This window comes from Hydra vulgaris, chromosome 12 (genome assembly GCF_038396675.1).
Source record: "Hydra vulgaris chromosome 12, alternate assembly HydraT2T_AEP".
Taxonomy (NCBI): domain Eukaryota; kingdom Metazoa; phylum Cnidaria; class Hydrozoa; order Anthoathecata; family Hydridae; genus Hydra; species Hydra vulgaris.
The window spans coordinates 13,007,746-13,035,025 of record NC_088931.1 but is presented as its reverse complement, the minus strand read 5'-3'; the positions used below and the strand labels follow the sequence as shown (position 1 = coordinate 13,035,025).

The following is a 27,280-nucleotide window of genomic DNA, read 5'->3' as shown; positions in this document are numbered from 1 at the left end:
ACAAAAATGGGTGTATGAACATATTAAATTTAACACAATAATTAACACATATTTAACACAAGAAACAAAATGAAAATAAAGGACGATTTTGCCATACGTTTCTCAATGATAAATTTCTACATTATCGGCGTTGACATATGCTTCTAATACCTCAGATATTTGGCTTTATGTAACGTTCTTTGTATTGTAAGTAATGACAAATCAATATCCAGCTGGGGGTGTATCAATTGGGCACTACAGCCGGTGTTTGAAGCCGCTTGTAGTATGTTATGTTTGTCACTCTTTGTTAATTTTGAAGCATTTTAGTTTGACTTTGTTTTTAAATATGTATCAGCCTTGAATGCGTTGTGGCAGCCTTGAATGCGTTGATCATAGCAGCTTCTTCAGCATTAAACTTAGTTCCAGGTCCCATATTAGTACTCTGTAACACATATGATTAGTTCACGTATGATGGCCATTTGGTCTACGTTAATATATGTGTCACTTACCTAGCGTTAGCAATTCGTCTGTTGAAGTCAAATGCCTAATGACCGAAGTGTGCTATCCGTTTGTCACCAGAAAATATTGTATGATCTACCATATTTTGACGCGGGAAAATATTTGGCGCCAAAAACAATATGTTTTTTATTACTTCTCTGATTATGACTATTTTTGGATATTTTAATGTTTAAAGGAGTTTTTAGATATTTTAATGTTTAAAATGAATAAAATATATTATATTTATAGTGTGTGCCATTTGTTTGGCGCGGACTATATACATATGTATATATATATATATATATATATACATATATATATATATATATATATATATATATATATATATATATATATATATATATATATATATATATATATATATATATATATATATATATATATATATATACTGATGTATTTATTTATGTTTTTAAATATACTAATAATTTGACGTCACATTTTAGTAGCATAAAAAATCATTAATATACGCAATTATTGATTAAATGTTGATTAAGTTTAAGAATGGATAAATACGCAAAAGTTTATATACGCATTAAACCTTCAGATAGATTTTCAAGCGAAACCTTTAATTTGTTACCAGATGAAAAATCCTTGAATGTTAATGTTCGGAAAGAGAAGGCGAATGGTTACATTGACAATCAAGTTAGAGAATGGAGTTTCAAGTATGTATGTCTCAAGCAAACTTATAATTAAAATCATTACAGGTTTTCTAAATTAGTAAAATGATAATAAATTTTGTGGTAGTGAGTGGATAAATTAAGATAAAGCGCCTGCTATATTTCGAAGGTGGATTGATTGATGTTAGACTTAATGTATGTTTGTACTTTTTTGTTTTTTAGTTTAAATTATTTTAATGTTACTAATGCAATGACATTATATTTTAAACGATTATTTTCTCTATTTTAAAATAAGGTTTAAATAGTTAAAATTGAAGACGTCTTTATGTTAAATTTACATCTATAAATTAAACTTAAAGACGTAAATTTACAATTTTTATAGAATATATATATTTTTAAAATAATGATAAAATTCATAAAAATTATTAGTTTCAAAAAAGATTTTACAAAGAGTTTTTCTAGATAATTTTTTATAATTGCGTTTTTCTCGAAATACGCGAAAAGCATTTAAAGGCGTTTTAAAAAACGGTTGTAGATTCCAAGCAAATCCATAAATAAAATAACAGGGCGATTGTTTGGTAAATGTAACTATCTAACTAAAAAAGCCTCTGTTGACCCATTCTTTTAGAGATTGATTTAGCATTTGACAATTTTTTTTTAAATTAATATTCAAATAAAGTCCGTCAGCACACGCTTGTCTGCTAACAGGTTATGGATTCCATCTTTAAGTTTTATATTCACCTTAATATGCTTATATATTTTGTAAATAAATTAAGTTTTACCTTTTTAGTAGCTGTTACTACTTTTGGTTTTGTAAGAAAATCCAAAAAATAAAGTTTGTCATAGTTCTACAACATATCGGGCATACTTTTGATACCATAAACATAATATGTAATATATACGCAATGGCAAAAGTGTTTTAAATAAAAATCACTATTCATGAAAAAAACAGCAGTATCAGATATTTTGAAATTCTAAGGCATAGATTATATCTTTCTTAAATATTTTTGAACTCTAAGGATGAGATTACTTTTTTAAAACTCTCCCAGCTCTACTCAGTTTCACTTTTACTGTCTTCATTTAAATAAGTTTGTCTTCATTTAAATAAGTTTGCACGCCTAGCTACATTTTATGATTAAAAAGTGAACGTTCGAAATCACAAAAGTAGCAGGTTTTATGTCTATGACGTTTATATATTCAGAATATAATATGATGGCTAACTTAAGATATATATTTTTAAAATTTAGTCCAAAAACCCAATATTTGATTGTTTATCCGCCATTATGGTCTTAATGCTAAATAAATAAAAAATTTTTTTTGCATTTTTTAATTTTAAAGCATAGTTTTTTATTATAATTTTTTCTTGTTTTGAGAGTTTTTTTTATTCACTCATATTCGGCTACCAAATGAACAATCTGATCAACACTTCCTGCTAGACTTAATTGGTAAGAAAAAGTTTTTAATGATGCCGTCAAATAAATGATCTGCAATCATTCTTGTTTCTACACATCAATCCTTTTTTATCCCTAAAAGATATTTATGGAAAGAGTCTATGGAAAGAACTAATAATCCAATGATTTGAACAAGAAAAATGTCTACTTCCTTAGACGAGAATATTCTTTTTTATAGCAATAACTGAAATATGAATTGGATCCAGTAAACGTTTTTTCCTGATATAAGTACTGTCAATTTTGTTTTGATAGGTACATTTTTATTCAGACTTTTATTAGGTCTACCAATCTTTTTTGTTATGGGAGCCTCTGTTATTGTTTAATACAAGACTGAGGTCTATACTGCAAACAGGGTTAACAGTAAAGTTTGTATTTAAAGTATATTAAATGTATTCGAATAAAAGTAACCAGATAAAATGTTTGAAAGATATTAAAATTAGAGTAACTAAACTAATTTATGTCTCGTAACATCTATTGTGTTTTAAAAAAAATTGTCTGTGGAATAAGTAAAAGTTGTTAATTAATTAAGTTTTGTATAATTATGATTTAGTGATTAATAGGCATTATTGTGAGCTAAACAACAATAACATTTAATGTGTAAAAAAGTTCAAAACGCTTGCACAATCCGTTACTAAAACTTCAAATGTTTTGTAGAGAATTTAAAAACCGTACTAAGTTTCTAATTTTTAGTATTTAACGTTCTTAGATCAAATTACTGGTAAAAACCTCCTTAAAAAATGAAAAAGTTCAAAATAAACCCCCTAACAAAGCCCTCTTTTTTAGTCAAGGTCTAAGAACGCATTGTTATAGTTGTTGGATCTGCTCTACCTTTTAAGCTTGAGCCTCTGTTACATTGTCGTAAGGTTATATATCTTTATCTTTTCTACAAATAACGTCATTGGCTGCTGATCAAACAAGCTATCACCATTTTTTTCCATAAACCTAAAATTAATGACATGTGACGTCATTCAATTAAGTTTCATTTTTTAGAATGAAAATAATCACTGCAGCTGTTCCACCATGCTCTAAAAGGTTTTTCAAGAACCTTGGTAATTTAGAAATCTCTCCCATTTTTATTCATTCCTAATACATAGAACCTACAGTTTTTCTTCTGTTAACTGCTTTATGCTCTTTAGTCCTCCATTTTGTTTTCTGTTAACTCTTAACTTAATTAGTGCCTGCTTGCAGATTTATTGAGAGTATTTGCTTAAAACACACAAAAAAAAAAGAATGCAGTTCTTACCTCCTTGGTTAAAATTATTTTTGATTAAACTCCATGATATAGAATTAGGAAAGAATTGGTATAAAACTTTCCTGTCTTTATATTTTGATACCAACTACCTTTTATGAATTCTTTCAATGTCTTTCTTTCGATATTTTTCTTTTAATATCTTTTATTCGATATCTTTCTTTCGATATTTTTCTTTCGAAATCTTTCTTTTGATATCTTTCTTTCAACAGAGACAGTTTTTGAGTTCATATAATATCATATAATCACTGCAATTTTTTTTGCAAAACATTCTCATTTGACATAAATATGAACATACTTAAGTTTGCAGTTTACATAATGACTAAAAAAGTCATCAATAAAATTAAAAAATCTTACCTACGCTGCTGATTATAGTTTGTTTATAAAGTATAGTAAAACTTATTTTGAATAAAATAAATTAAAAAAAATTGAATAAATTTGAACTAATCAAAAAGGATAAAATGTATTACTATTATGTATTAGCAGTACCGAAGCAATATATTTGTTGCGTGAACTATCAATAGCGGTAATTTTTTGTAGTAAAAAAGATTTTGGAAAATAAATCTTTGCATGAAGGATGTAGCTTATTCTTTTGAAACCAAGTTTGAGAAAGTGACTATCTGATTTCCGGACATAATTGCAAGATCATAAATTCAAAGAGTTCTGTTTAAAATAAGTGTAAAATAAGTATATCACAAATAGTAAATATTCACAATATTTACTTGAATATTCAAGAGATTTATTCAAAGCATTTGACTATTGAAACAATTTTGGAAGTTATTTATTTATATCAACAGGCTGTTGTTAAGAGAACAACATGAAGACAAAGATTTTTGCAATGCGCTTTTTTTTTCAATCCCACAAATGCAATGTTAGTATTTGTGGAAGTTTCAATCCCACAAATACAATGTTAGTATTTGTAGAAGTTTGAGACCCGCATTGAAGAGCTAGTATCTATTTATTGTACTTTTATAGGCTAGCTTGTATCTATGTGTTGTATTTTTACAAGCTAGCTTGTATTTATGTGTTGTACTTTTACAAGCTAGCTTGTATCTATGTGTTGTATAATGCATTCCTGTGATCGCTTATAGTTAGGTTTTTCCATTCTTTAAAGTGTAAAGAGAAAATTTGCACAATCTAAGTTTTTGTGTCCACTTTGGTTTAGATTAAATGAAAAATCTTTTTGTTGAAAAATTTCGATAGATTCTGATAAAATGTTTTAATAAAGTTGTGAACTTATTATGCATACTTGGATTGTGAACTTATTATGCATACTTGGATTGTGAACTTATTATGCATACTTGGATTGTTTAATAATTTTTCTAGTATTTTATTACAGGTGTTAGTCTTTTATTTTATTACCATTTGTAGCAGTCTGTAAATGATCACTCATGTTTAAGTGTAAAGGAAGACTAACTTGACAGTTAGTTAAGGAAATATTGGCAGTTTTTTTGAAACTGCAATGAAATCAAATAAAATTGAATTGATTAAGCGTTTAAATTTTTTCTTGTAAAAGTAGAACTAATACTATTGATCAAAAAAATAAAACTTATTTAACGTAAAAAAGTTAGTTAAATATTTAGAAAGGTTGTTGCATGTTTGTTTATTTCAAACTTTCGTTGCATATATATTTTAGGAATGACTAAAAGTCACAATTATATATTTTCTTTCATTTTCATGTTTGTTAATTACGTAGGTAATCACATCAATAATGACGTAGATAATCACATCAAAAAATGACGTAGGTAATCACATCAAAAACAGTCCTCTAAAGGTTTCGATATGAAAAATAATAAACACATTTTCCAGAGCACAATTGCAAACTTTGAAAAATAATTTAAAAATTTAAAAAACACTTAAGTAACTAACAAGGTATTTTTGATAGAATAACAGTCTATTTTAATAATACTTCTTTAGAACTTGTGGAATACTTCATAACGCATCTCAAAGCATAGTATATGAAAAATGTGCGGCTCCACTAGTTTCAAAATTTCTCGATGGTTATAGTTGTACATTATTTGCGTACGGACAAACTGGATCAGGAAAGACATACACAATAACTGGTAAGTTAATACAATAATTAGAAAGCTAACCATTTGAAGCAGTTATAACTGTTGTGAATAAATGATTAACTGGTGGGAATAACTGACTAACAGGAATGAATAACTGATTAACTAGTTTAAATAACTGATTAACGGAAGCTGGTTATAAATATTAGGTAAGTACAGAGAAACAGATTAGTATATATTTTAATTTATACTAAATTTTTTTACCAATATTTATATGTACTTTTTAGATATAACTTTTTAATTATTATTTATATTTTAGGATCGTGTCATAATTTTCAGCAAAGAGGATTGGTGCCGAGAGCTATCACTCAATTGTACAAAGAAATCAACGAACGTCATGAACAAGAAATAAGTGTTAAAATTTCTTACCTAAAAATTTACAAAGAAACAATTTTTGATTTACTTGTTCCTATAAAAAGTGAATCCCAAGTTGATGAGCTAATACTCACTGTAAATGAACATGGAGAGACCTATGTAAGAGGGCTTTCGCTTCATGATGCAGCGACTGAAGAAATAGCATTAAGTATTCTTTTTGAGGTATTTTATACATTTTCATATTTATTTATAAAAATATATTAAAAATAGTAAGCAAGTAAAGAAAACTCTTTTATAGTTATTTCTTTTTTCTTTTTTCAATTTTTTATTCCTTTTTAAGTTATTTTTCGTAATCTTATCTTTCACTTTGCCAGAACTTTTCATTAAGCAACTTGTCCACAAATTTGATTTTTATTTGTCACATCATCAATATATTCGTGTAGTGTTGTGTATGTAATAACGCTCTTCTTTGAGGCGCGGGTGATAAAGTTGGGGATTCAAGTCCTCTTCAGGCAGCATATTTTTTGTAAATTTTAATGCTCTATATCTGGGAAGTTATTATTTGTACATTCGTACAAATAATATTTACATAATAAAAACCTTATTTGTACGCAAAAAAATGATTAAATTCTTTACTCATTGATATGTGCAGTGTAGTCGAGAGATGAGTTTAGTGTGCAATTTTTGAGGCGCGGCAATCTGGGTTGCGGTTTCAATTTTCCTCAGGATGCTCTTTTTTTTAATTTTTATGTTTTTTCATTGATTATGATAAAAAAATATGTTGGCATTTTATTGCAGTTTATATATTGCCAATATTTTCAATCAATATTTGCTATATATATTTTCTAACTATAAAAAAACCAACCCTATTATAAAAGATCACATTAATAAAGAAGGAAAAACTATTCTAAAGAATCATGACGTTTTTAAAAAAATCCATATAAACAGTTCTTCCAATTGTTTCTAAAAGACCATAAACCTAATTTTTTAAATAATCCTACTGTTCGTCTAATTAACCCAGCTGAGAATGAAGTTGGTAGAATAAGTAAGCATATTTTATCAGATATTATCAGCAACCTAAAAAATATTTTGCAATTAAATCAGTGGAATAGTTCACAAAATGTAATAAATTGGTTCAAAACATAAATGACAAACATTTTTATAAATTCCTTATTTTCGACATCGTTGACTTTAACCCTTCTATTAATGAAAAGCTACTTATCGACTCCATAAACTTTGCAGAACAATACGTTTCCATTGATGCTGATCATAAATCGTTAATTCTCCACGCGCGTAAGTCTTTATTATTTACCAATGATAAAGTTTGGATTAAGAAATCGAGTGGTTCATTTGATGTTACCATGGGTGCATTTGATGGAGCGGAAGTGTGCGAGTTAGTCGATATTTTTCTTCTCTTCCGGATTTCGCAATTTTATAAAAAATCTGATTTTGGATTATGTAGAGACGATGGCCTAGCCGTGCTTAAAAACGCAAGCGGTCCAAAAATAGAAAAAATTAAGAAGCATTTTACTCAAATATTTAAACAATACAACCTCTGTATTTCCATTCAATCTAATATGAAAGTTGTTAACTACCTTGATGTTACATTTGATCTTAATAACTGCACTTTTCAGCCTTACCATAAACTTGATAGTACGCTAAATTATATCCATGCTAGTTCCAACCATCCACCAAGCATTTTAAAACAATTACCAACCTCAATTGAACATAGATTGTCTTCCAATTCTTCAAACGAAATAATTTTCCAAAAGTCTGCTCCTATTTATAAAGACGCATTAGAAAAGTCTGGATTTCACACCAATCTCCAATATCATTCAAATCTAAATCCTTCTAATACTAATAAACGAAAAAGAAATATAATATGGTTTAATCCTCCTTTCAGTAAAAATGCGGTAACAAAAATTGGATACCTTTTCTTAAACTTAATTGACTTACATTTTCCATTACATCATAAGCTCCACAAAATTTTCAACAGAAACACAATAAAAGTTAGTTACAGCTGCATGCCAAATATTTAATATATTATTAATTCACACAGCCAACAAATTTTGCGCAACAAACTCATCACTAATGATATAAATAGCAACTGCATTAAGAAAACTGCATGCCCGTTAAATAACGAATGTCTGTCAAAAAACGTTGTATATAAAGTCACTTTATCATCACCTAATCCCAGTCTTACAGAAAAATCTTACATCGGTATCAGTGAAAATGCATTCAAGCTCAGATTTGCAAACCACCTTAAATCATTTAATGCAACCAAGTATAGAAATGATACAGAACTTTCCAAAGAAATCTGGAAACACAAAGACGCAGGTAACATGCCTATATTTAAGTGAAACATAATTAAAAGATGCCTATCTTATAATCCATCTACAAAAAAGTGTAACCTTTTCATCATTGAAAAAAATTTATTATGAATTTTGATAGTGGTTTACTACTTAATAAAGAAAGTGAATTGGTTTCTGCTTGTAGGCATTGGAAAAAATTTTTACTTTTTAACTTCGATTCTGGCGATTAGCAAACATCGGATCACGTACACTTGACGTCAGATGCCGTTGCAACGCTAAATTTGTATTTTTTATAACGGTTTTAATTTTATATTTGAATAATATGGCTGATGATTGCCGAATGGCATGATACTTCAAGTTCCATTATAAAATTGTATTTTCTCATTTAGAATATTTTAATAATATTATTTGATCTATTTTTTTCAAAAAGATATTGATCACTCTTAAACAGACAAGAGTTGTATTTACAGCAATATAAGAATTTATCAATATATATATATATATATATATATATATATATATATATATATATATATATATATATATATATATATATATATATATATATATATATATATATATATATATAGCAAATATTGATTGAAAATATTGGCAATATATAAACTGCATTTGCATTTTGAAATATATATATTTCAAAATGCGAACATTTTATATTGATGCAATATTGTTAACAACATTTAGCCAACATTGTGATAAATACTAGAGAACTAAATCGCAACTCTTCCTCTTATTTCTTGTCTAAACACTGTTTAATAATAATATTGCAACATAATAATAACAACGCCACATAACAATGATTCGCATTGTTAAATACCGTAACTCTTTGTAAAGACTAAAAAGTAGAAAATATGATTTATCAAAAACATTTGCTAAAAAATATAATCTTTTTTGTACTAAAATAAACTTTTCAATTTAAATTTAACAGTTAAGTAAACTAAAGACTGACAGGTCTGTTTTGAAATGAATCTTGTGCAGACCTGTTAATCTTTAGTTTACTGAACTATTAAATTTAAACTAAAAGTTTACTTTCCGCTTTTTAGTACAAAAAAGATTATTTTTTTTAGCAAATGTTTTTGCTATACTTTATTTTAACTTTTTATCGTAATTCAGTTTTTAAAATTTCTAAACGCTTCCTAATTTGTCGTAAAATAAATGCTATATTTTACAAAAACAAACAAACAAGGCTTCTGAAATAAGATCATAACGACTATATGATCAGAACCTTTACAGTTTTAAAAATAAAAATAGAACACTAAATCATACTTTAAAACAATAAATCATACTATAAAAACTTAAAATCAAAATCTAAAAAATGACCAAAGCAATGAATCTGTAATAATAAATCCATAATAATAATCATGTATCTGTAATAATAATAATCAGAAAGCTTTATTAATAAGTCTATATAAAATCCATATAAATAAATCTGTAAAAAAATCCATAATCATAAATTTTTTAAATCTTTTATAAACCAAAGAAAATAAATCTATTGATATAATTATTATTATAAATCTCATTAATCATGATTTATTTCAAATTAATAGTAACTTAAAATGTCATCCATAGCAATAATAAAATCTTTTAATTTACTTTTAAAAATAGAAAAACGAATATAAGGATCAAAATTAGGCAGAACTATTTTATGTGTACAAACGAGTAATAGAGCTGTTTAAAGCTTTTTTGTTTACGTAAGGTCGGGCTTTATACAAAATGTCAATATAAGGTGCTTACATGATTAATATAGTTTTTCCAAGTAATATTTGCATTGAGATAAAAACCTAGAAATCTTATAACAGAATCTCTTTTTATTACAATTTCATCAATAGAAATTTTAAGCATAATATTTGGCGGAGAACGTTTTTTTGAGAAGGAACGAAAAAGAATTCATTTAGTTTTGTTAGTATTTAACGCCAGCTCTAGCCCAACAAGCGACATAGGTCCAGAAGGAGGCGTGGGAGCACCTAAAATAACTACAAAAAAAAACAACTGTTAATTTATTACATTTAAACCCATTTAGAAATGTATTTAAGTTCATTATTAGTTGTTGAGAAAAAAGTTTGTAAACATCAGTTTGGGATTAGAATAGATTGGTATCATCTGCATAAATAATATTCATCAAGTTAGAGGCTTTGTTTAAATCGTTAACATAGATTAGAAATGGGAACGGTCTAAAAATAGAACCTTGTGGAACACGACATTTATTTAAACTTGTTCCACTTACCAAAAATGATAAAATTTGAAATTTAGCTTTTACATCTAATTTATTAGGTCCAAGAAAAATAAAAAAGCTTCTTATTTTTGTATTTATTGCATATTACAATGAAATGACAGCATTCGAAATCTTTCGCATTTTTACAGTACTCAAAAAAATATTTTGCTTTATTCATATACAAACGTCATCACCAATTATTAAATATTTATTTTGTTAATAAAATTTAAAGTTAATGAAATAAACTATTTATAATTTATGGAAAGTTGAAGTTTTTATAAAACAACATTACAAAATTTTTTATAAAAAGAAACGTTTTTTTATCGGTAGCGGGAAAAATACCCCTGGGAAAAAATCCCCTCGCAAAAAATCCCCCTGAAATAATCCCCCAAGTTAAAATCCCCCCGGAATAAAATCCCCCGAGTTTTTTTTTACGCTGCATAAAAATAAACAATATATCAATGTAATAGTTGTTTATAATATAAATATTTTATACATACATATTATGTTACAAGCAAAACCTTAATCCTTCATTTTTCAAGAACATGCAAGAAGTGCCACCACATCGACTGAGGGTTTTGTTTATCAATTTCAAAAAAGGATTTAAAATAAAAAATTTTTTTTGTATGTGATTTTTTTGCGGGTGATTTTTTCCTTAGATCTTTTTTAACAAAGCTGAACTAAAATAATCTAAACGAAAGAAAAGAAGCATTTATTGCATTAACGGTTTTGTTGTAAAAGTTTTTTTTTTTTTTGTGAAAAACCATAAACATTTGGTGCCGAGTATGAGCCACAAGACTTTTAAAGACTTTTTTATTTAATAAAATTTATTTAATACAATTCACGTAGCTTTAATATAACTTTTTAAACACTATTTTATCTTTGTATTTTTCACATTTTAACATTCTTTTTTACATATTAAATCCAGAAATATATATAAGTTCCTAATTGCTAACTCAAAAGAATTGCACCCTAATCCAGTTTTTGTCTTCCACTCATTTTTGTATTTTTCACATTTTAACATTCCTTTTCTACATAATAAATCCAGAAATATATATAAGTTCCTAATTGCTAACTCAGAAGAATTGCACCCTAATTCAGTTATTGCCTTTCAGTGCATTTTTTATGGAACCAAAATAAAAAACATTGTTGAGAATGCTTTCTTGATAATATTTCCTCCGCACCAACATTTTTTTTTTAATTTTCTCTGCATCAGCACAGTTTTTCAGATGCAGCATTAGGTGAACAAAAAAGATTTCTAAATGTTAAATCAAGCAAAGTCCCATTAAGATAACAGGAAACTTAATGCTATGAAAAAATTCACACGGCATGTTACACTAATTCAAGCTGAAAAGGTTGTTAAAATCTATACCTTAACATTGTTGTTTGTAATACAAGAATTCCTCAAGGCACTTTGTGTGGCATGCCAAACTAAGGGAATGAATAAACAATTTCAAACTGTTTTTTGACTTCTCTACTATCAAAATATGGTCTAAGGCACGTAATCAAAGCTGAAACTGCTTGATTTTTCAAATTGTTGAAGTTAACTGAAAAGAGTCCATTGAGACAATTATAAATTCAAGACAAAGGACACAAAAGAGTTGTGATGGCAGCCAAACCCTTCTAGGCAAAGAATTTTCACACCATCAACTTTAGGAGGATATCTTTAGCTATGCACCGTTCAAGGCGCTGCCACAGCTGAGTAAATAAGAGCAGGTTTTGTCGTAAAAAAGATGCAAAACTAGGAGCAACCATCAAATTTTCATCATCAAAGGGTAGAAGACCTCTAAATGTTATACCAAGTATATATAAATCATTTTAAAGCATAATGATTTTAGTAATGTTTAGCTGAAAAAATCATTAAAATTTTTTTTTTGACAATATTTATTTTCAAGAAAATCGAGTGCCCTAAAACATTTTAATGAAACAAAAATGTCAACTAAAGATCTGGTTTAAACCTAGCTCAACACATCCTTATCTAATTCTGGGATCACCAAGTTGGCTTCAACTATCGACCAAGTAGCCAAATCCCGAGTTGTTGAGCTAAACCTTGTCTTAAAATTCAATAAAATTGTCAGATTTCTTTACATGTATCTCAATTGATGATGCTTGTCAAATCAATGAGAAGAGTAGAAGCAAAACTTTCTACTTTGTTGTTTATTTCATAATTATTAGTGTCAATAGTATTAATAGTCGCTGTGTATGGTGTGAACCAGTATTAAAGAGTGTGGTATTAAAACGCTCTTGCAGCCAATTTGCTTGATTGCTGCTCATCCAAAAATCTATACCTGGTTTAAAACTGTTTACTGATTGTGCGTTAATCAACGTGCGTATATTAAATAAGAAGTTTTCATGACACTTGCTAAGTGATTCACATATTTAAAGCAGTGGCCTCTCGTTTGAGTTTGTTGAAAACTAATTTTTGATTGCTTCTAAATTATTGAAACCGTTGATAAACTAAAAAGTTGAATCATGTTTTCTTTTAGTCTCCTTTTTGTCAAGTTAGTCAAGTCGAAAGCATTTTAAAATTTCTCATAGTTGATTTTCTAGTGAAATTTTATTAATTGAGTTGTACAATGTTAAACTCTTTCTAATAAATCAATTTTACTCTTTTGTATTGGTAACCAAACTAGTACCACAAACTCTAAAAGTAGTTGCACAAAAGAAGCAAAGTATTCTCAGAAGTCTAATATTTAAACGAACAAGCCATTTTCTTATCCAACCCAGCATATGGTAAACTTAGACTACGCATTTCTTACTTGATTTTTTCATTACAGATTACTTGAGAAGATTACTTCCAGATCACTGTCAGATTCTGTTACATTTAATTTTTGTTTATTAATATGAAAGTGTAATTTTTTGTTATTCTAACTAAAGTGCATGACCATACATTTAAAAATATTAAATTTCTCAAGCCAGTCTTGGGCCCACTTAAAAGCTAAATCGAGATCTGATAACAAAGAAATAGTTGATGCACAGGAAAGCATTTTATTCAAAATTTGTTATTTTAAGAAGAACATTTACATACGTAAAATTGTTATTTGTCATAATGAATGTTCCAGTAGTACTTAAATCCAAAGAAGGTAAAAGAACATCATCCTCTTTCACAAATGTAGCTTGTGAAAGAAGTTGATGGTTCAAAATTTTATTTACGATATCCGCAATATCTATTGAATTTTGACCGTTTTTTTCTTTCAATGTTATTATAAAATCGTTGGAAAATTGAAGTCGCCCATTGAAGGGTTGAATAAATTGAAGGGTTGATGAGTTTTTGAACTTATTTTTATATCATTACTTGCTTTTATAGCTCATACTCATGTAACCTTTACACCATTACTCAAATCTGACTGAAGTAATCCTCTTTTAAAAGAAAATGTGTTTTGACCACCTAGTCAAACAAGATGTTAAAGGAGGTGATGGTTTTATAAAAATTTGTCTTAAAATTATTGATATGACCACTGTTAATGATTAAAATTATTGTTAAAACTATTGACATGACCACTGTTAATGATTAAAATTATTGTTAAAACTATTGATATGACCACTGTTAATGAGCTTAAAACACCTCCAAGCAAGAAACTGCTAACACAAAGAATTAAGGAAATTTGATCTTTGATTTTTTTTATTATTATTTTTTTTTCTCTCCATTTTTTGCCGTATAAAAATATAAATACAACCAATATTTCCAATATACAGATCGCCGGGGCAAGGAGAAGACACAATTTGTCTTATCGCCAAGCCCCGAGATTGATTCCGTAAAAAATAAATAATTTCGTATAGAGTATATAAATGTTACCAATATATATAAATAAGACTTTATTTTTAAAAAGATAAAACAAAAACAAAAAGTTACAGGGTCATAAAGAATTTTTTTTTTTTTTAAATTTTTAAAATTTTAAAATTTTTATTGATTATTCTATTACTTTTAAAGTAATAAAATAATCAATAAAAAGTAAAATAACGAATTCTTAGAAATAATGATTAAATAAATAAGTATATAAAGATTTATAAAAATTTGAACAAAGTAAAACTTGCAATAAAATAAAAAAATAAAAAAAAGGTTTTTTTAACAACATTTTTTTTTTTTTTTTGTAAATTATTTAAGATTAAAAACTAAAATTATTAATAAAACACAGAATTGAGAAGAAATTGAACCTTTCCAATTAAAATATATATATATAGTTATTTGTATTTAAGCATGCTTCAACCAAATCCATAAAAGTGTTGATAAAGATAAACTTTAAACTAAATCGAAAAAACTTGAGTCAACCGAAAAGGTCAAGCACTCCATCACTAACTAGGAGCATTTGCTTCAATTTTACTTTAAATTCGTCAAGAGTTTCAAGAGTTTTAAGTTTATTTGATAGGATTTTATTCCATAATTTTGGTCCTCTAATGGATAATGAAAACTCAGTTGTGGTATAAAAACTTTTTTGGCTGAATATAGGTGTTGTTTGAGTATCTGGTTAAGTATCTATGTTTATTTATTTTGAATAACGAATTAAAATGTTTAGTGTTGTTCTTTTATTAACTTTATACATGAAAATTAAAAGATGAAAAATATTTATTTGGTAGACATTGAGTATATTCAGCTTTATAAATAGTTCTTTGGAGTGAGTAAAACGGCCTACATTAGATATTATTCTCATTGCATGTTTTTGATTTCAAGTTGATGCTTTGAACTTTGTCGCTTCTTGTGACATAAAATCGGTCAACATTTTATTGGGACTTTAGTCTCCTGCTAGCATGTATTTTTGAACAAGTTTCATGCTGTTATTATTTCTTCCTTTGGCATGACACTGAAGGAAGACATCGCAGAAAAGATTTTGCATTCAAAAACTTCTATTTGGCATTGCCAAACTGCAGCACCACCCCAAAATTCCATTCTGTTTTTTACTACATCAAACACTGAACAGAAAAAAGCTTTACTTGGTCCTGTCATTTGTAAAAGAAGACCACAAAAACAATATTGAATATATTTTACATTTTCACATTGGAAAGAAGCAACGTCATGAAGATCATAAAGATCTAACCATGATGCCTTTTGTAATATATGGTTGATTATATTAAAAAATACTATACCCATAGTGAAAACATAACATGCTTGTATGGATAAAATTTGAAAAACTTAATAAATAAAGTTGCTAAACAAAACCATATACAAAAATAAATAAAAATAAATGAAACAAAAAATAAATAAATAAATTTTTTTTTAATAAACAAATAATCCTATAAAACAAACGCATTTTTAGAAATTTAAAAAATAAAAGTCAGTTTAACATAAAATCAAAAATAAAAATTTTTTGTAGTAGAAATAATGATCTTAATTAGACACAAAAAACTGGTCTCTAGAAAAATTTGGAAAGATACCCATATATGTAGAAAGATCTTTTATGAAAAGGTTGTATATTCATATTTATTTACTTTGAGTTCCTGACTGCAAAATATTGCGATACAGAAGCCTGGGTACAAAAAACCCAAAATTTTTGCCCTCCCTGCCCCAAATGTAAGAGCAACAAGTTGATAAAATATTTTTTTTACTATTCTCAACTAGATTTATACTCATCAATAAATTTAAAATTTTATAGTATAATATCTAAGTGTTCAAAAATTATGATCATTTAAAGTTTAAACCCCCTTTAATTTAAGGGGGTTATGAATTTTATATGGCCATTATTTTTGAACTTTAAGAGATTATACTACAAAACCTAAAGTTTATTGATGAATAGGAGTCTAGTTAAGAATAGTACAAAAAATTTTTTATCAACTTGTTGTACTCACGTTTGGGGCGAGGGAGGGCTCAAAAATGTTGGGGCTTTTTTGTTCCCAGGTTCTAATCCTCGCAATTTTTTGCAAAGCATCCTATTTTACATAAGTATAAACATACAAATGTTTGGACTTTGCTCTATGTCCGAAAGTTAGCTATCTCAAAGACAAAAAAGTGCTGGATCCGTCCCTCGTTGTTATGACTGCTTTATGAAAGAAAAAAGATTTGATATGATTCAATTGAAGCTTTAAAATTGGTGCAGAGTATCCCCTATAAAAAGATTACTTTGGACCACATCATAAAAATATGTTTTTAAAGTTAAAAACAAAAAATATCTTGCTTAAAAGTTTTTTTCATTATAAAGTTTAGTTTAGGATTTTCGCAAAATATTACTTTTAGTAAATATAATATTTTATGTAGCTAAAAATATGCAAAATTAAAACAAAAGAAAAAAAGCCGAAGTTTGATCTAAGTATAAAGTATAGTTCAGAAATTTCAAAACTTTAAATAAATAAAGTTTTTTATTTTAAATAAACAAACATTAAAAACAAAATAAAAAATTCAAACAAATTTTCATGTTATTAATAAACAAACTTCAATGTTGTATATCATTGTTTGCGCGTATTCCGCACCATTTACAATTCTGAGAATACTGAACAGATCCCTTTATACTAAGAAGATTCCTTTTTTGCTCATTATTTTAGGGGAATTTATTCCTTTAACTGTTTTATGCCACTTGTAAGAAATTTTTTCTTTTTATATCAGAAGGCATTTAAAAGTATTCAAAGATTTTACCATGACACTTACGTTGCTACATTTCGTCTTTATGATTCCAGGTAAATAATCATTTTTACAATTTTTTAGAATAAAAAAAGGATCAATCTGTTTATTAACTGGTTTCAACTGACCATAAAACTATTATGGTTACTATTATAATTAGTTAACAAGAAGCTTAGCAGGTTCTATTTTGTTAGAACCATCAAGAGGTTTTTGAAGTTTTTTCTTAAACAGTCTATTAGATTTTGAAGATCAACTAGGACCAGACTATTTAGATCCAGTTCTATATAAAGTAACTCCAAATGAGAATGAAGTTTTCCGGATCAGAATCTTACCTTATCTCATCAAATGATTTTGCTTTAGCTAATTAATGTTTTTCAATGTATATTAAAATGATTTTTAGTTTTACATAGACTGAGTGTACCTTTTTTTTTATTAAATCCCAGCATAGTTGCAGTGTTTCAGTTTAATAATTTATTAGTGCCTTTAGTAATTTTTTAGTGCCTTACCATCCATAAAAATTTGCATCTGTTAATAATAAAAAAGAGTCTGAGGTTACTTTCATCCTTACCAACTGTGACTCTTTGGCTAGTCAAGTTATCTTTATAACCCCCCGATTATATCATCTTTTTGAATCCCTGACTGGTTATACTATACCTATCAACTTATGAGTATCTAGTTTATGGAAAAGCTTTTTACCTCTTGTAAAGCTGTTATAAAAAATAACGAGAACATAAAAAAACGATTTTTATTTTCATGTTTTAATAAAGCATGTATTTTTATAGTTTAAGAGAAAACCTACTACTGGGATAAAGTGTGACTAGTGTGGTAAAGTGGGACATGTGAGCCGGAGAAGCGGGACATCGGGACGACTTTAACGAGTTAAATATTAGTTTGAGAAAATTTTGATTTTAAAGCCAAGTTTGATTTAAATTAAACAAAATAGCCAATGCATCAATGTATTTTTCCATCAAATTAAGATTACATATTAAGAATGAAATTTTAAAGTTCACTTGAAAAATGATTTTATCTTTTGTTCTTGATGTTTGCATGCGGTTGAGGCAGAAATGTTTTTATGTAATAAATATTCACACTACAATTGTCATTAATTCTAGGTTTACTAGGTTTTTCACTCTCCCTATTTACGTCCACGTCTTACAATCTTACAAAAAGGAGCCGGCAAAATATATAATAATCTTTTTGAACTGTTGCACAAGAAACATATTTTCATCACATGCATTATTTAATAAAGTTTATGGATTAGTTATAGAATTTAAAAAAAACCTGAAATAAGGATATTTTGTTTAAATTACCTTTGGATAACCTCATACAATATCAGAAGAAAATACGGAGGAGTTTTCTTTTACTGCTTCATGTTGCACACCTAAATATGAGATATCTGAAAGAATAACACTTCTTGCATGAGTCTTCATTGCATGGTTTTTAAGGCATCTGTAAACCTGATGGTAAAAAAATATCAACATTATGTCTAATATAAGGTCAAATTTTTGTCGCGCAAAATTCTGACGTAATATTTGTTGGTGAAGAAAATTTTTCCTATGCTTGTCGAATGAGACTAGTTATCTTATAAATTGTAATGGCTTGACCTAGATTGCTAAGCATCCAGCTATTGGCAGGTGAATTAAGGTATGCTTTTTATTGGACCAAAAATAGACCTATATAAAGGTTGTTTCTTATGTGAAGTATATAGTCGCAAAGTCAACATACAAACATGGTTCTCTGTTGCATATTTAAGTGGCTGTAGCAAAAGGTGGCTTTCATGGTTATTAATAATCAATAAAACTTTGTGATCGGCTGTTATGCGGGAAAACTTAACAAAATGCCTTAACACATCTATAAATATTTCAGCATTCACCCATCCAGATTGATTGGCTTATCAGATAGAACCGTCTGGTACTCCTCTCATTAGCGGGTTTCCTCTCATTAGCGGGTATTGCTATACCAGCTGCTGCAACAATGCAACACACTGTTACTAGTTCACCTCTTTCTCTAGATGTTATTTGCCTGACTTTTTCCCTTTGATACAATGACTCGAGGAGTTTTTTGCAGAGTAGTAAAACCTGTCTCATCAGTATTAAAAATTTTAAATAATGTTGCTTTAGACTCTGAGATACCTTCTTCTAATTTGTTAAAGAAAATACCAATAGTATAGCGATTGAATACAGATGCTCTGGCAAGTGAAGTTTCTGAAGTTTGGTTTTCTAATAGTTTCAGTTAAAGTTCTGGGTTTCTTTTTAGAAGTAACTATTATTTAACTCTTATCCAATCTATCCATCCATCAGGTTTATCTATCCAACGCAAAAGACATTTTATTTTGTTTGCTTGAGCCAATTCAAAAGCTAGAGCTCTTACTTGAACTGTTGTAAGGTAATATAACATATCGGAACAGAATTTTACATAAGTGCTTAGTGTTTTCTATTGCGCAACAGAGAAAATCATAGAATGCTGATAATTTGGTTGAAGATTAGTATCTGGGTATTGACAATTTTTGTTTACACCGATGAAGCGCAAATTTAAAAATACCAGCTAAGTATGCTGCTTCTCTAAGGTTAATTCCATTTTTCACTTTGGCTGCAGCAACTTCCAAAATGTTTTTTAAAACATGTAGAGTTTCACTTTTTCTTTTATAAGCTCTAGGCATTACATGAATTATAAAGGAAATTGGATTTGATAAAAAAATATTTATTCGTAATGGTATTAAAGTTACTGTTATTACTATATCTTATTTCAGACTATTAATGAAATTATGATTTTATTCAAAGTTAAAAAAACTTCTATGCATGACTTTTGCTTTCCTAATGCTTTCGAACTATTGATGTAAAAAGAATCGAATCAAATTTATCTTCAATAAAGGTCTCTCTTTCCAAATTTTGTTTCCAAATCCACTGTAGAAGAACTGAAACTAAAGTTAAAAACCGCTTAAATTCATCAATATTTTCATTTTAAAAACTATAAAAAATCGTACCCAAAATATTCTAGAACTTTCCACAATAAAATAACGCAACTCTGTTAAGGAAAAGTGGAACAGCGGCTTTTTTCTCAGTCCCGCTTCACCCCTATGTAAGGCAGATAAAATATACGTTTAAATTAATATAACAAAATATACGTTTATCTATACGTCTACATTAAATAACAGTAATTTGGCGCCGCACTTAAACAAAATTATAGGGGTGTCCCACTTCTTCCCACTCTCCCTTATATAAAAGTATTTGTTCAGTGTTTATTTTGAGCAACATTTTAAAGTAAAATAATTTTTTAAATTCAAACCAATACTTTCATACTTTCATACTTTCATACTTTTATATACTAAACAAGTTTTATTTTTAATCAAACCAATACTTTCATACTTTTATATACTAAACAAGTTTTTTTTTTAATCAAACCAATACTTTCATACTTTTATATACTAAACAAGTTTTTTTTTAATCAAACCAATACTTTCATACTTTTATATACTAAACAAGTTTTTTTTTTAATCAAACCAATACTTTCAAACTTCTATACTTTCATACTTTTATATACTAAACAAGTTTTATTTTTAATCAAACCAATACTTTCATACTTTTATATACTACTAATCAAGTTTTATTTTTAATCAAACCAATACTTTCATACTTTTATATACTAAACAAGTTTTATTTTTAATCAAACCAATACTTTCATACTTTTATATACTTTCATACTTTCATACTTTTATATTCTAAACAAGTTTTATTTTTAATCATTAATATGGGACATAAACTACTTTATTTAAATAATTATCTGAAACTTTAAAAGCAATTCTTAGCTCTAACTGAATTGTTTTATTTTCATTAAAACACAATTACACAAAATGTTATTTTTGGAAGTATTAGAGATGTATATCTTTTTTTATTCAATTATATTCGGAAGGTTACCTTTATAAATATGTTTTCCAAACTTTAGTTGAAACTGAAATAGCTGTTTAAAATGGCGCTATAGTTAATAATGTTACTTGATTAAATTTTATATAATTCTTTTCAATTGAGAATTTTAAAGAGTTCAACAATCGTTTAATTGAGCTAAACAGCATAAATTATTGTCTAATTGATAATACATTTTAAATTTATATAAATTTATATAACTTTTTATTATTATTTAGGGAGAGCTGAATCGAAGGACTTGCCAGATTGACAAAAATGAAAATAAGTCGCATTATATTTTTACAATTTTAATCAAAACGAGGCAAATTCAAACGAATTCTAAGTTTCTAATATCGAAATTTAATTTTGTTGATTTGGCAGGATCTGAACGCATTAAAAAATATCCTTTTGAAACACAAAACCAAACAATAAAAGTTAATAAATCGCTTTCATTCTTTGAGCAGACAGTGAGAGCTTTGTCCGAAAAGTCAAGATTACACATTCCGTTTCGTCAAACAAAGTTAACACACTTATTACAAGATTCTTTGGGAGGAAAATGTGAAATTGTAATGATCGGAAATATTAAGGGAGAGCGTGAGAATATTGAAGAATCGGTGAGCAACCTTATAACAAATCCTTTATAGTTTGTTAAAAAAAAGTTATAACTATTTTTATTTCAATGGATGAAAGGTTATGCTCAATTTTCTTTTAGCTGTCAACATTACGGTTTGCTTGTCGCGTTATGAAAGTTCCAACACAACCTGTAATTAATTTTTCTCTTGATCCCACTTATCTTTGTAACCAGTATAAGAAAGATATTTCTTTGTTAAAGAAAGAATTAGCTGCGTATGACACACTAGCTGATAAAAGTGATATCAATTATTTGTCGTTTACTGATAGTGAAATCAATGACATCCATCAGCAAGTTTTAAAATACATCAGTTTTGACGTAGAAAAAATCAATTTTTTAAATTTAAAACAAATCAATGAAATATTAGTTCAATTCAGAGATATTGTAAATCAAACTGAAGCACGAGTTGAAAAGCGTTTACAAGAAAAGTATGCTCCTAAGGAAAAGAAAGAGAATTGTGAAAAGAGTAAGAAACGCACTTTTTAATTAATTTTTAATTTTAACATTAAAGATAAACTTGGCAAAATGACAATCATCTTTACATCAAATATACAACCATTTTTTCTTCACTTCATCCACATTTAAGTAAATAACTATTTAGATATCGAACCAATAAATACACCAGAAAAAGGAAGTTTGGTTGGAGAAAAAGAAGCAAACAGCTTTAGCATAGGTCGTCCAGGTACTTTTGTAAAGCCTGCAATGTCGCCAGCTATTGTAAATCTCAAAAAGGTACCCATAATTTAAAGTTTAAAGACAATAAAACAAATTTAGTTTCAAAGCTTAAGTTTGGTGTTGACTGTGGGAATGTTTTTTAGAAAAACTGACTTTTGATCAATAGATTATAGCAAACAATATATAATAAATATACTATAATATATATCATAATATATATAATATATAACGTATAACAAAAACTTAGATAAGCAGTTAGACATTTATTCTGAATTTGTTAAAAAAATTTAAAAACACCATTTATTATACTAGTTAAAATAATTTGTAGCCAGTTTATTTAATTGTTATGTAATGTTATGTTATGTAAAATATTTCACCTTTTAAATAGAAAAATAAAAAGACAAAAGAAAATGCTGAAGGAGAGCATCACTTAACCCCGAATCCTTTATTATCATCTATTTCTGTAAAGATGGAACCTAGTATCCATAACTTTATACAAGATATTCCTCCTTCTAAAAACGAAGCTTATGAGACATTTAAACGTAAAGCTGGTGATGCGCTTTACAAAGCACTTATTGAAAACAAAGGTAAAAAAAAAAAACAGTCTTAAATGTGGATAAGAAGAATATATATATATATATATATATATATATATATATATATATATATATATATATATATATATATATATATATATATATATATATATATATATATAAATTATTTTCTAGATTGCTTATCGAAAATAGTTTACAAAGAAAGGGATATTTCTACAGTAATGAATAAAAGTTTACAAGAAATAGAGCTGCTAAACAGTAGTCTTAAAGTTTTAAAAGATGTCAACGAAGAAATCTTTCAAAACGGCATTGTTGTTTTAAGTGAAGTGCAATTCGACACACTTAACAAACTTCATTCTTTAAAAAAAGAATACCGCTCAAATTACAAGCACCTTCAAAATCTTCGAGTAGATAAAATTAATTTGGAAAACGTTATAAAAAGATGCCGTCAAAAACTTTTAAACGAGTTTGAGTTTTGGTATAAAGAAAGTTTTGGAATTGCAGAGCAAAATTCCAAAGATAAAAAACAAACATCCTGTTTCTCTGTCGATGATGACCGAGGAGCATGTTTTGAAAAAGCTGAAAAAACTCTTCTTATGAAATCTCCAGAATCGGCAGCATTCTATAGTGCTCGTTTACAGACAGATAGGAGAAAGTTGGCAGAACAATTTTTCGTAACAAAGCAAACATAAACATTAAAATATGTTTTTGTAAAAGATTTAATTTACTTTTTAGCTTTTTTAACACTCGGCTTTAAGTATATATTTAAAAAAAAAAAAAATGTTAAATAAGTTTTTGCAGACATGAGTTTTTTTGAAAATTGTTTTTAAAAAAAGACAAAAAAAAGATTCTTCTTTTGAAAAAAAAAGTAATAATATTAAGTTTAAAGAACAAATATGCTAGTTTACAAAACCTATTAGCTAAAGCACAAGTGATATTGATTTTTATTATTGCTATAAAAAGTTTCCTCACAACTATGTCACTGAGTTATTGATCAAAATTACCAGCAGCTCGAAAATAAAAGGAGATTTTTCATGACACGGTACTTTCATTGTGCAAACTCAAACTTTAAAATGTGATCATACATATGACAAATGAGAATGTTTTGAAAAAAATCGCAAATAGGAGGGAACAGAAATAGTGAAAAAACAAAGTTGCTTATTTCTTTTATAACCATTTAGTGTTATAACACATTAATAAATAGCAACCAATAAAATAGCTTATAACCTGTTGTTGAAGTTAAACTTCAACAACAGAAAGAAAAATATAGTAAAAATATTCGATTAACTCATTGTCCTCACATTAAGGGTAGGAACAGCAAACATTATAGAATAGTGTTGTTTTTTGCAAAGCATTTTTATTTGATATATGAACATACCTAAATTTTTCAAATTAACACGTGAGTTAAACAAAATCCTGCAATTTTGTGTAGGTGTTTTTTTTATATATTTATTTCTTTTGATTAGTGTAGAGAGTAAAATTAAGTTGGAAACACTGTAAAGTATTGTGGGTCTTCAACTCTAAATTGATTTAACTTTAAAAGACCGAAATCATAAAAAAAAAAAATTAACTTTAAAAAGCAGAGATCAAGAAATAAAAAACTGAAGTATAAAAGCCTGAAATCATGAAATAAAAAATTTAACGTTCAAAAGACCGAGATCATGAAATAAAAAATTTAACGTTCAAAAGACCGAGATCATGAAATAAAAAATCAAATTTTACCTGTCGCTAATTGTGCTTTTATTGTGCTTTTATTTTTACAAATAAAAAAATTAGTTTTCATTTTTTTTAATAAATTTTTTCTTATATTAGATATTAAAAGATGCTCAAACAGCAATAGTTTCATTGAAAACAGTTTTGATATCCTTAACAGCATTTTGAAATGTAGATAAAAATGTCGCAAAACTCACGGAATTTTAGTTTTTACATTCTCCCAATCAAAAAAGCTTTAATTTATCCTTAATTTAATAAATTTTCTATTCTGATACCCTAATACCACTTTTTTGTAAAGTTTTATTTTAATATTTTTTTCAAATGTGGATGCAAAATGTGGGGCAGAATAGCTTCAAAACAGGATAAAAGTAATTTTTTTTGTTTTAGATTTTTAAGTGAAATAATTATTTTAAGGGTAATTGTTAGACATTATAACTCGAGTTAGACTTTAAAACTTTTTTTTTTTTTTTGCCATATAAATTTATTCAAGTCGTAAAACATAATATAAATAAATTGTTTTATCACCAAGCCTCTTAGTCTATACCGTAAATATAAAACAACATAACTTAAAAAACGTAACACTATATAATATAAAACGTTTTTTTAAAGACTTTATAAAATAAAAATTATAGGTCCTAAAGTCCTACTTTAACTTTTTGTTTTTGTATTGGTTAAGAAAAATTAAAAAAAAAAAAAAAAAAAAACAAGTACAAAAAAACTATATTACTAAAAAGCATGCATATAGCAAATACGCATAATCCTGAAGATTATGCGTATTTGCTTGCATGATTATTCAATATATCTGAATAATTCTTAAAAATCATAATTTTTTATTTTTTTTTATTATTTATTTATTTTGCCGTTGATAAATATTTTAAAAAAGAAATTACAATAAAAGAAAATCCTGGCCGGAGCAAGAAGAAGACAGGTTGTCTTATCACCGAGCTCCGTCACACAAAAATTTACATGCACAATAAATGATAAAAGACAAAAGGACAGTATAAATACAAAAACAAAAACAAATCAAATACTTCAGCAATAAAATAATTTGTTGCTAACAATCTTCCAGCAGAATAATTTTAAAAATAAAAAAGTAAAAGCTGATTATTTAATATCATCAAAAATATGAACGAAAAAGACAATTTTATTTTCGTTATCTTTTATATTAATGGTTAGAAACCATTTTAATAAAAGCTAAAGAAAGTGATAAAGATTTAATTTATTTTCAAGCGATTTAGTCCAAACCTTTAAATTGTTTTCAAATAAGGTATTTGAAATCTAATATATCGAATTCCATGTTCAGTAAATACCGTTTTGAATCATCCTTAAAACTTTGCAAAGTGCAGTTTAAAACGAAGTTTTGTTTTTTACTAAAGATTGAAAGAAATTTTTTCCGAACTAAAGGTCCCCGATATTGAATTTGGTACGAACTTAATTTAAGAAGGTTTATGGGAACCACAAAGTTATTCACTGAAAATTTGGTTGAATATTTATGGGAGATTTCATTAAAGTAGGATTGAAATGTTACTGGAGAAAACCCAAGTTTTGCTTTAAACATAAATAACATTACTTGATGAATATTAAGCTTATAAATATTTAAAGCTCCAAGCTGACGTAAGAGAGGTTCGCATTGTGTTTTTCTATTTGCCCCAAATACTATCCTGCAAGCATGTTTTTGTTTACTATAAATTTTTTTGAGTTTAGTGTGAATAGTGCTACCCCAGGAAATGTTACAGTATGAAAGATAACTGTGTATAAACGAAAAATGTAAATTTTTTAAAGACTCGTTATTAAGAAAAGGTTTTGTTCGGTATAAAATGTCAATATTTTATGAGATCTTACCTTCAATATATTTAATATGAAATTTCCATGACAATTTTTCATTTAAGAGCACTCCCAGAAAGTTTGTAGTCAATTCCCTTTTAATTATTTTATTATTGATTAAAAGATTGAGTAGTTTAAGAGGAATATTTTCGGCTTTACTAGGTTTATGGAATAGGATAAATTTTGTTTTTTCTACATTTAATGATAGTCGGTTACTTATAACCACTCGTTGATCTTATCTAATTCTTCGTTAAATATTTTAAAAAGAACAGTAATATCTTTGTGAGAATAAAACAAATTAGTGTCATCTGCAAATAAGATAGTATTTAATACTTTTGATCATAAATATAAGTCATTTATGTAAAGTAAGAACAATAATGGTCTCAAAATAGAACCTTGGGGTACTCCACAAGTTATTAAGTTGTTTTTTGAGTCTTTTGTTTCTTTAAGTACAAATTGCTTTCTGTTAGTTAAGTATGATTTAAACCAAAGTAAACTTTGATTTTTAACACCATAGTTTTCTAATTTTTTCAAAAGAATTTCATGATTTACTGTGTCGAAAGCTTTGGATAAATCAATAAAAACCCCTATTGTATAGCAATCACTATTAAATCCATTTGATATATGCTTAACCAATTCAATTATTGCATGGTTAGTAGAATGATTTTTTTTAAAACCGTATTGATTTTT

At 27.1% G+C, this 27,280-nt stretch overlaps 1 protein-coding gene across 1 annotated transcript; it reads left to right on the top strand.

Moving 5' to 3' along the window:
• The first annotated feature begins 940 nt into the window (after positions 1–940).
• Positions 941–23,853, top strand: LOC100199738 (kinesin-like protein KIF9). Its single transcript, XM_065812228.1, has 8 exons — positions 941–1,163; positions 5,736–5,881; positions 6,147–6,424; positions 21,430–21,804; positions 21,903–22,287; positions 22,423–22,553; positions 22,885–23,083; positions 23,228–23,853. Exons 1-8 carry the CDS (start codon positions 1,003–1,005, stop codon positions 23,743–23,745), a joined length of 2,193 nt encoding a protein of 730 aa, XP_065668300.1. The 5' UTR covers positions 941–1,002; the 3' UTR covers positions 23,746–23,853.
• Positions 23,854–27,280: the final 3,427 nt, after the last annotated feature.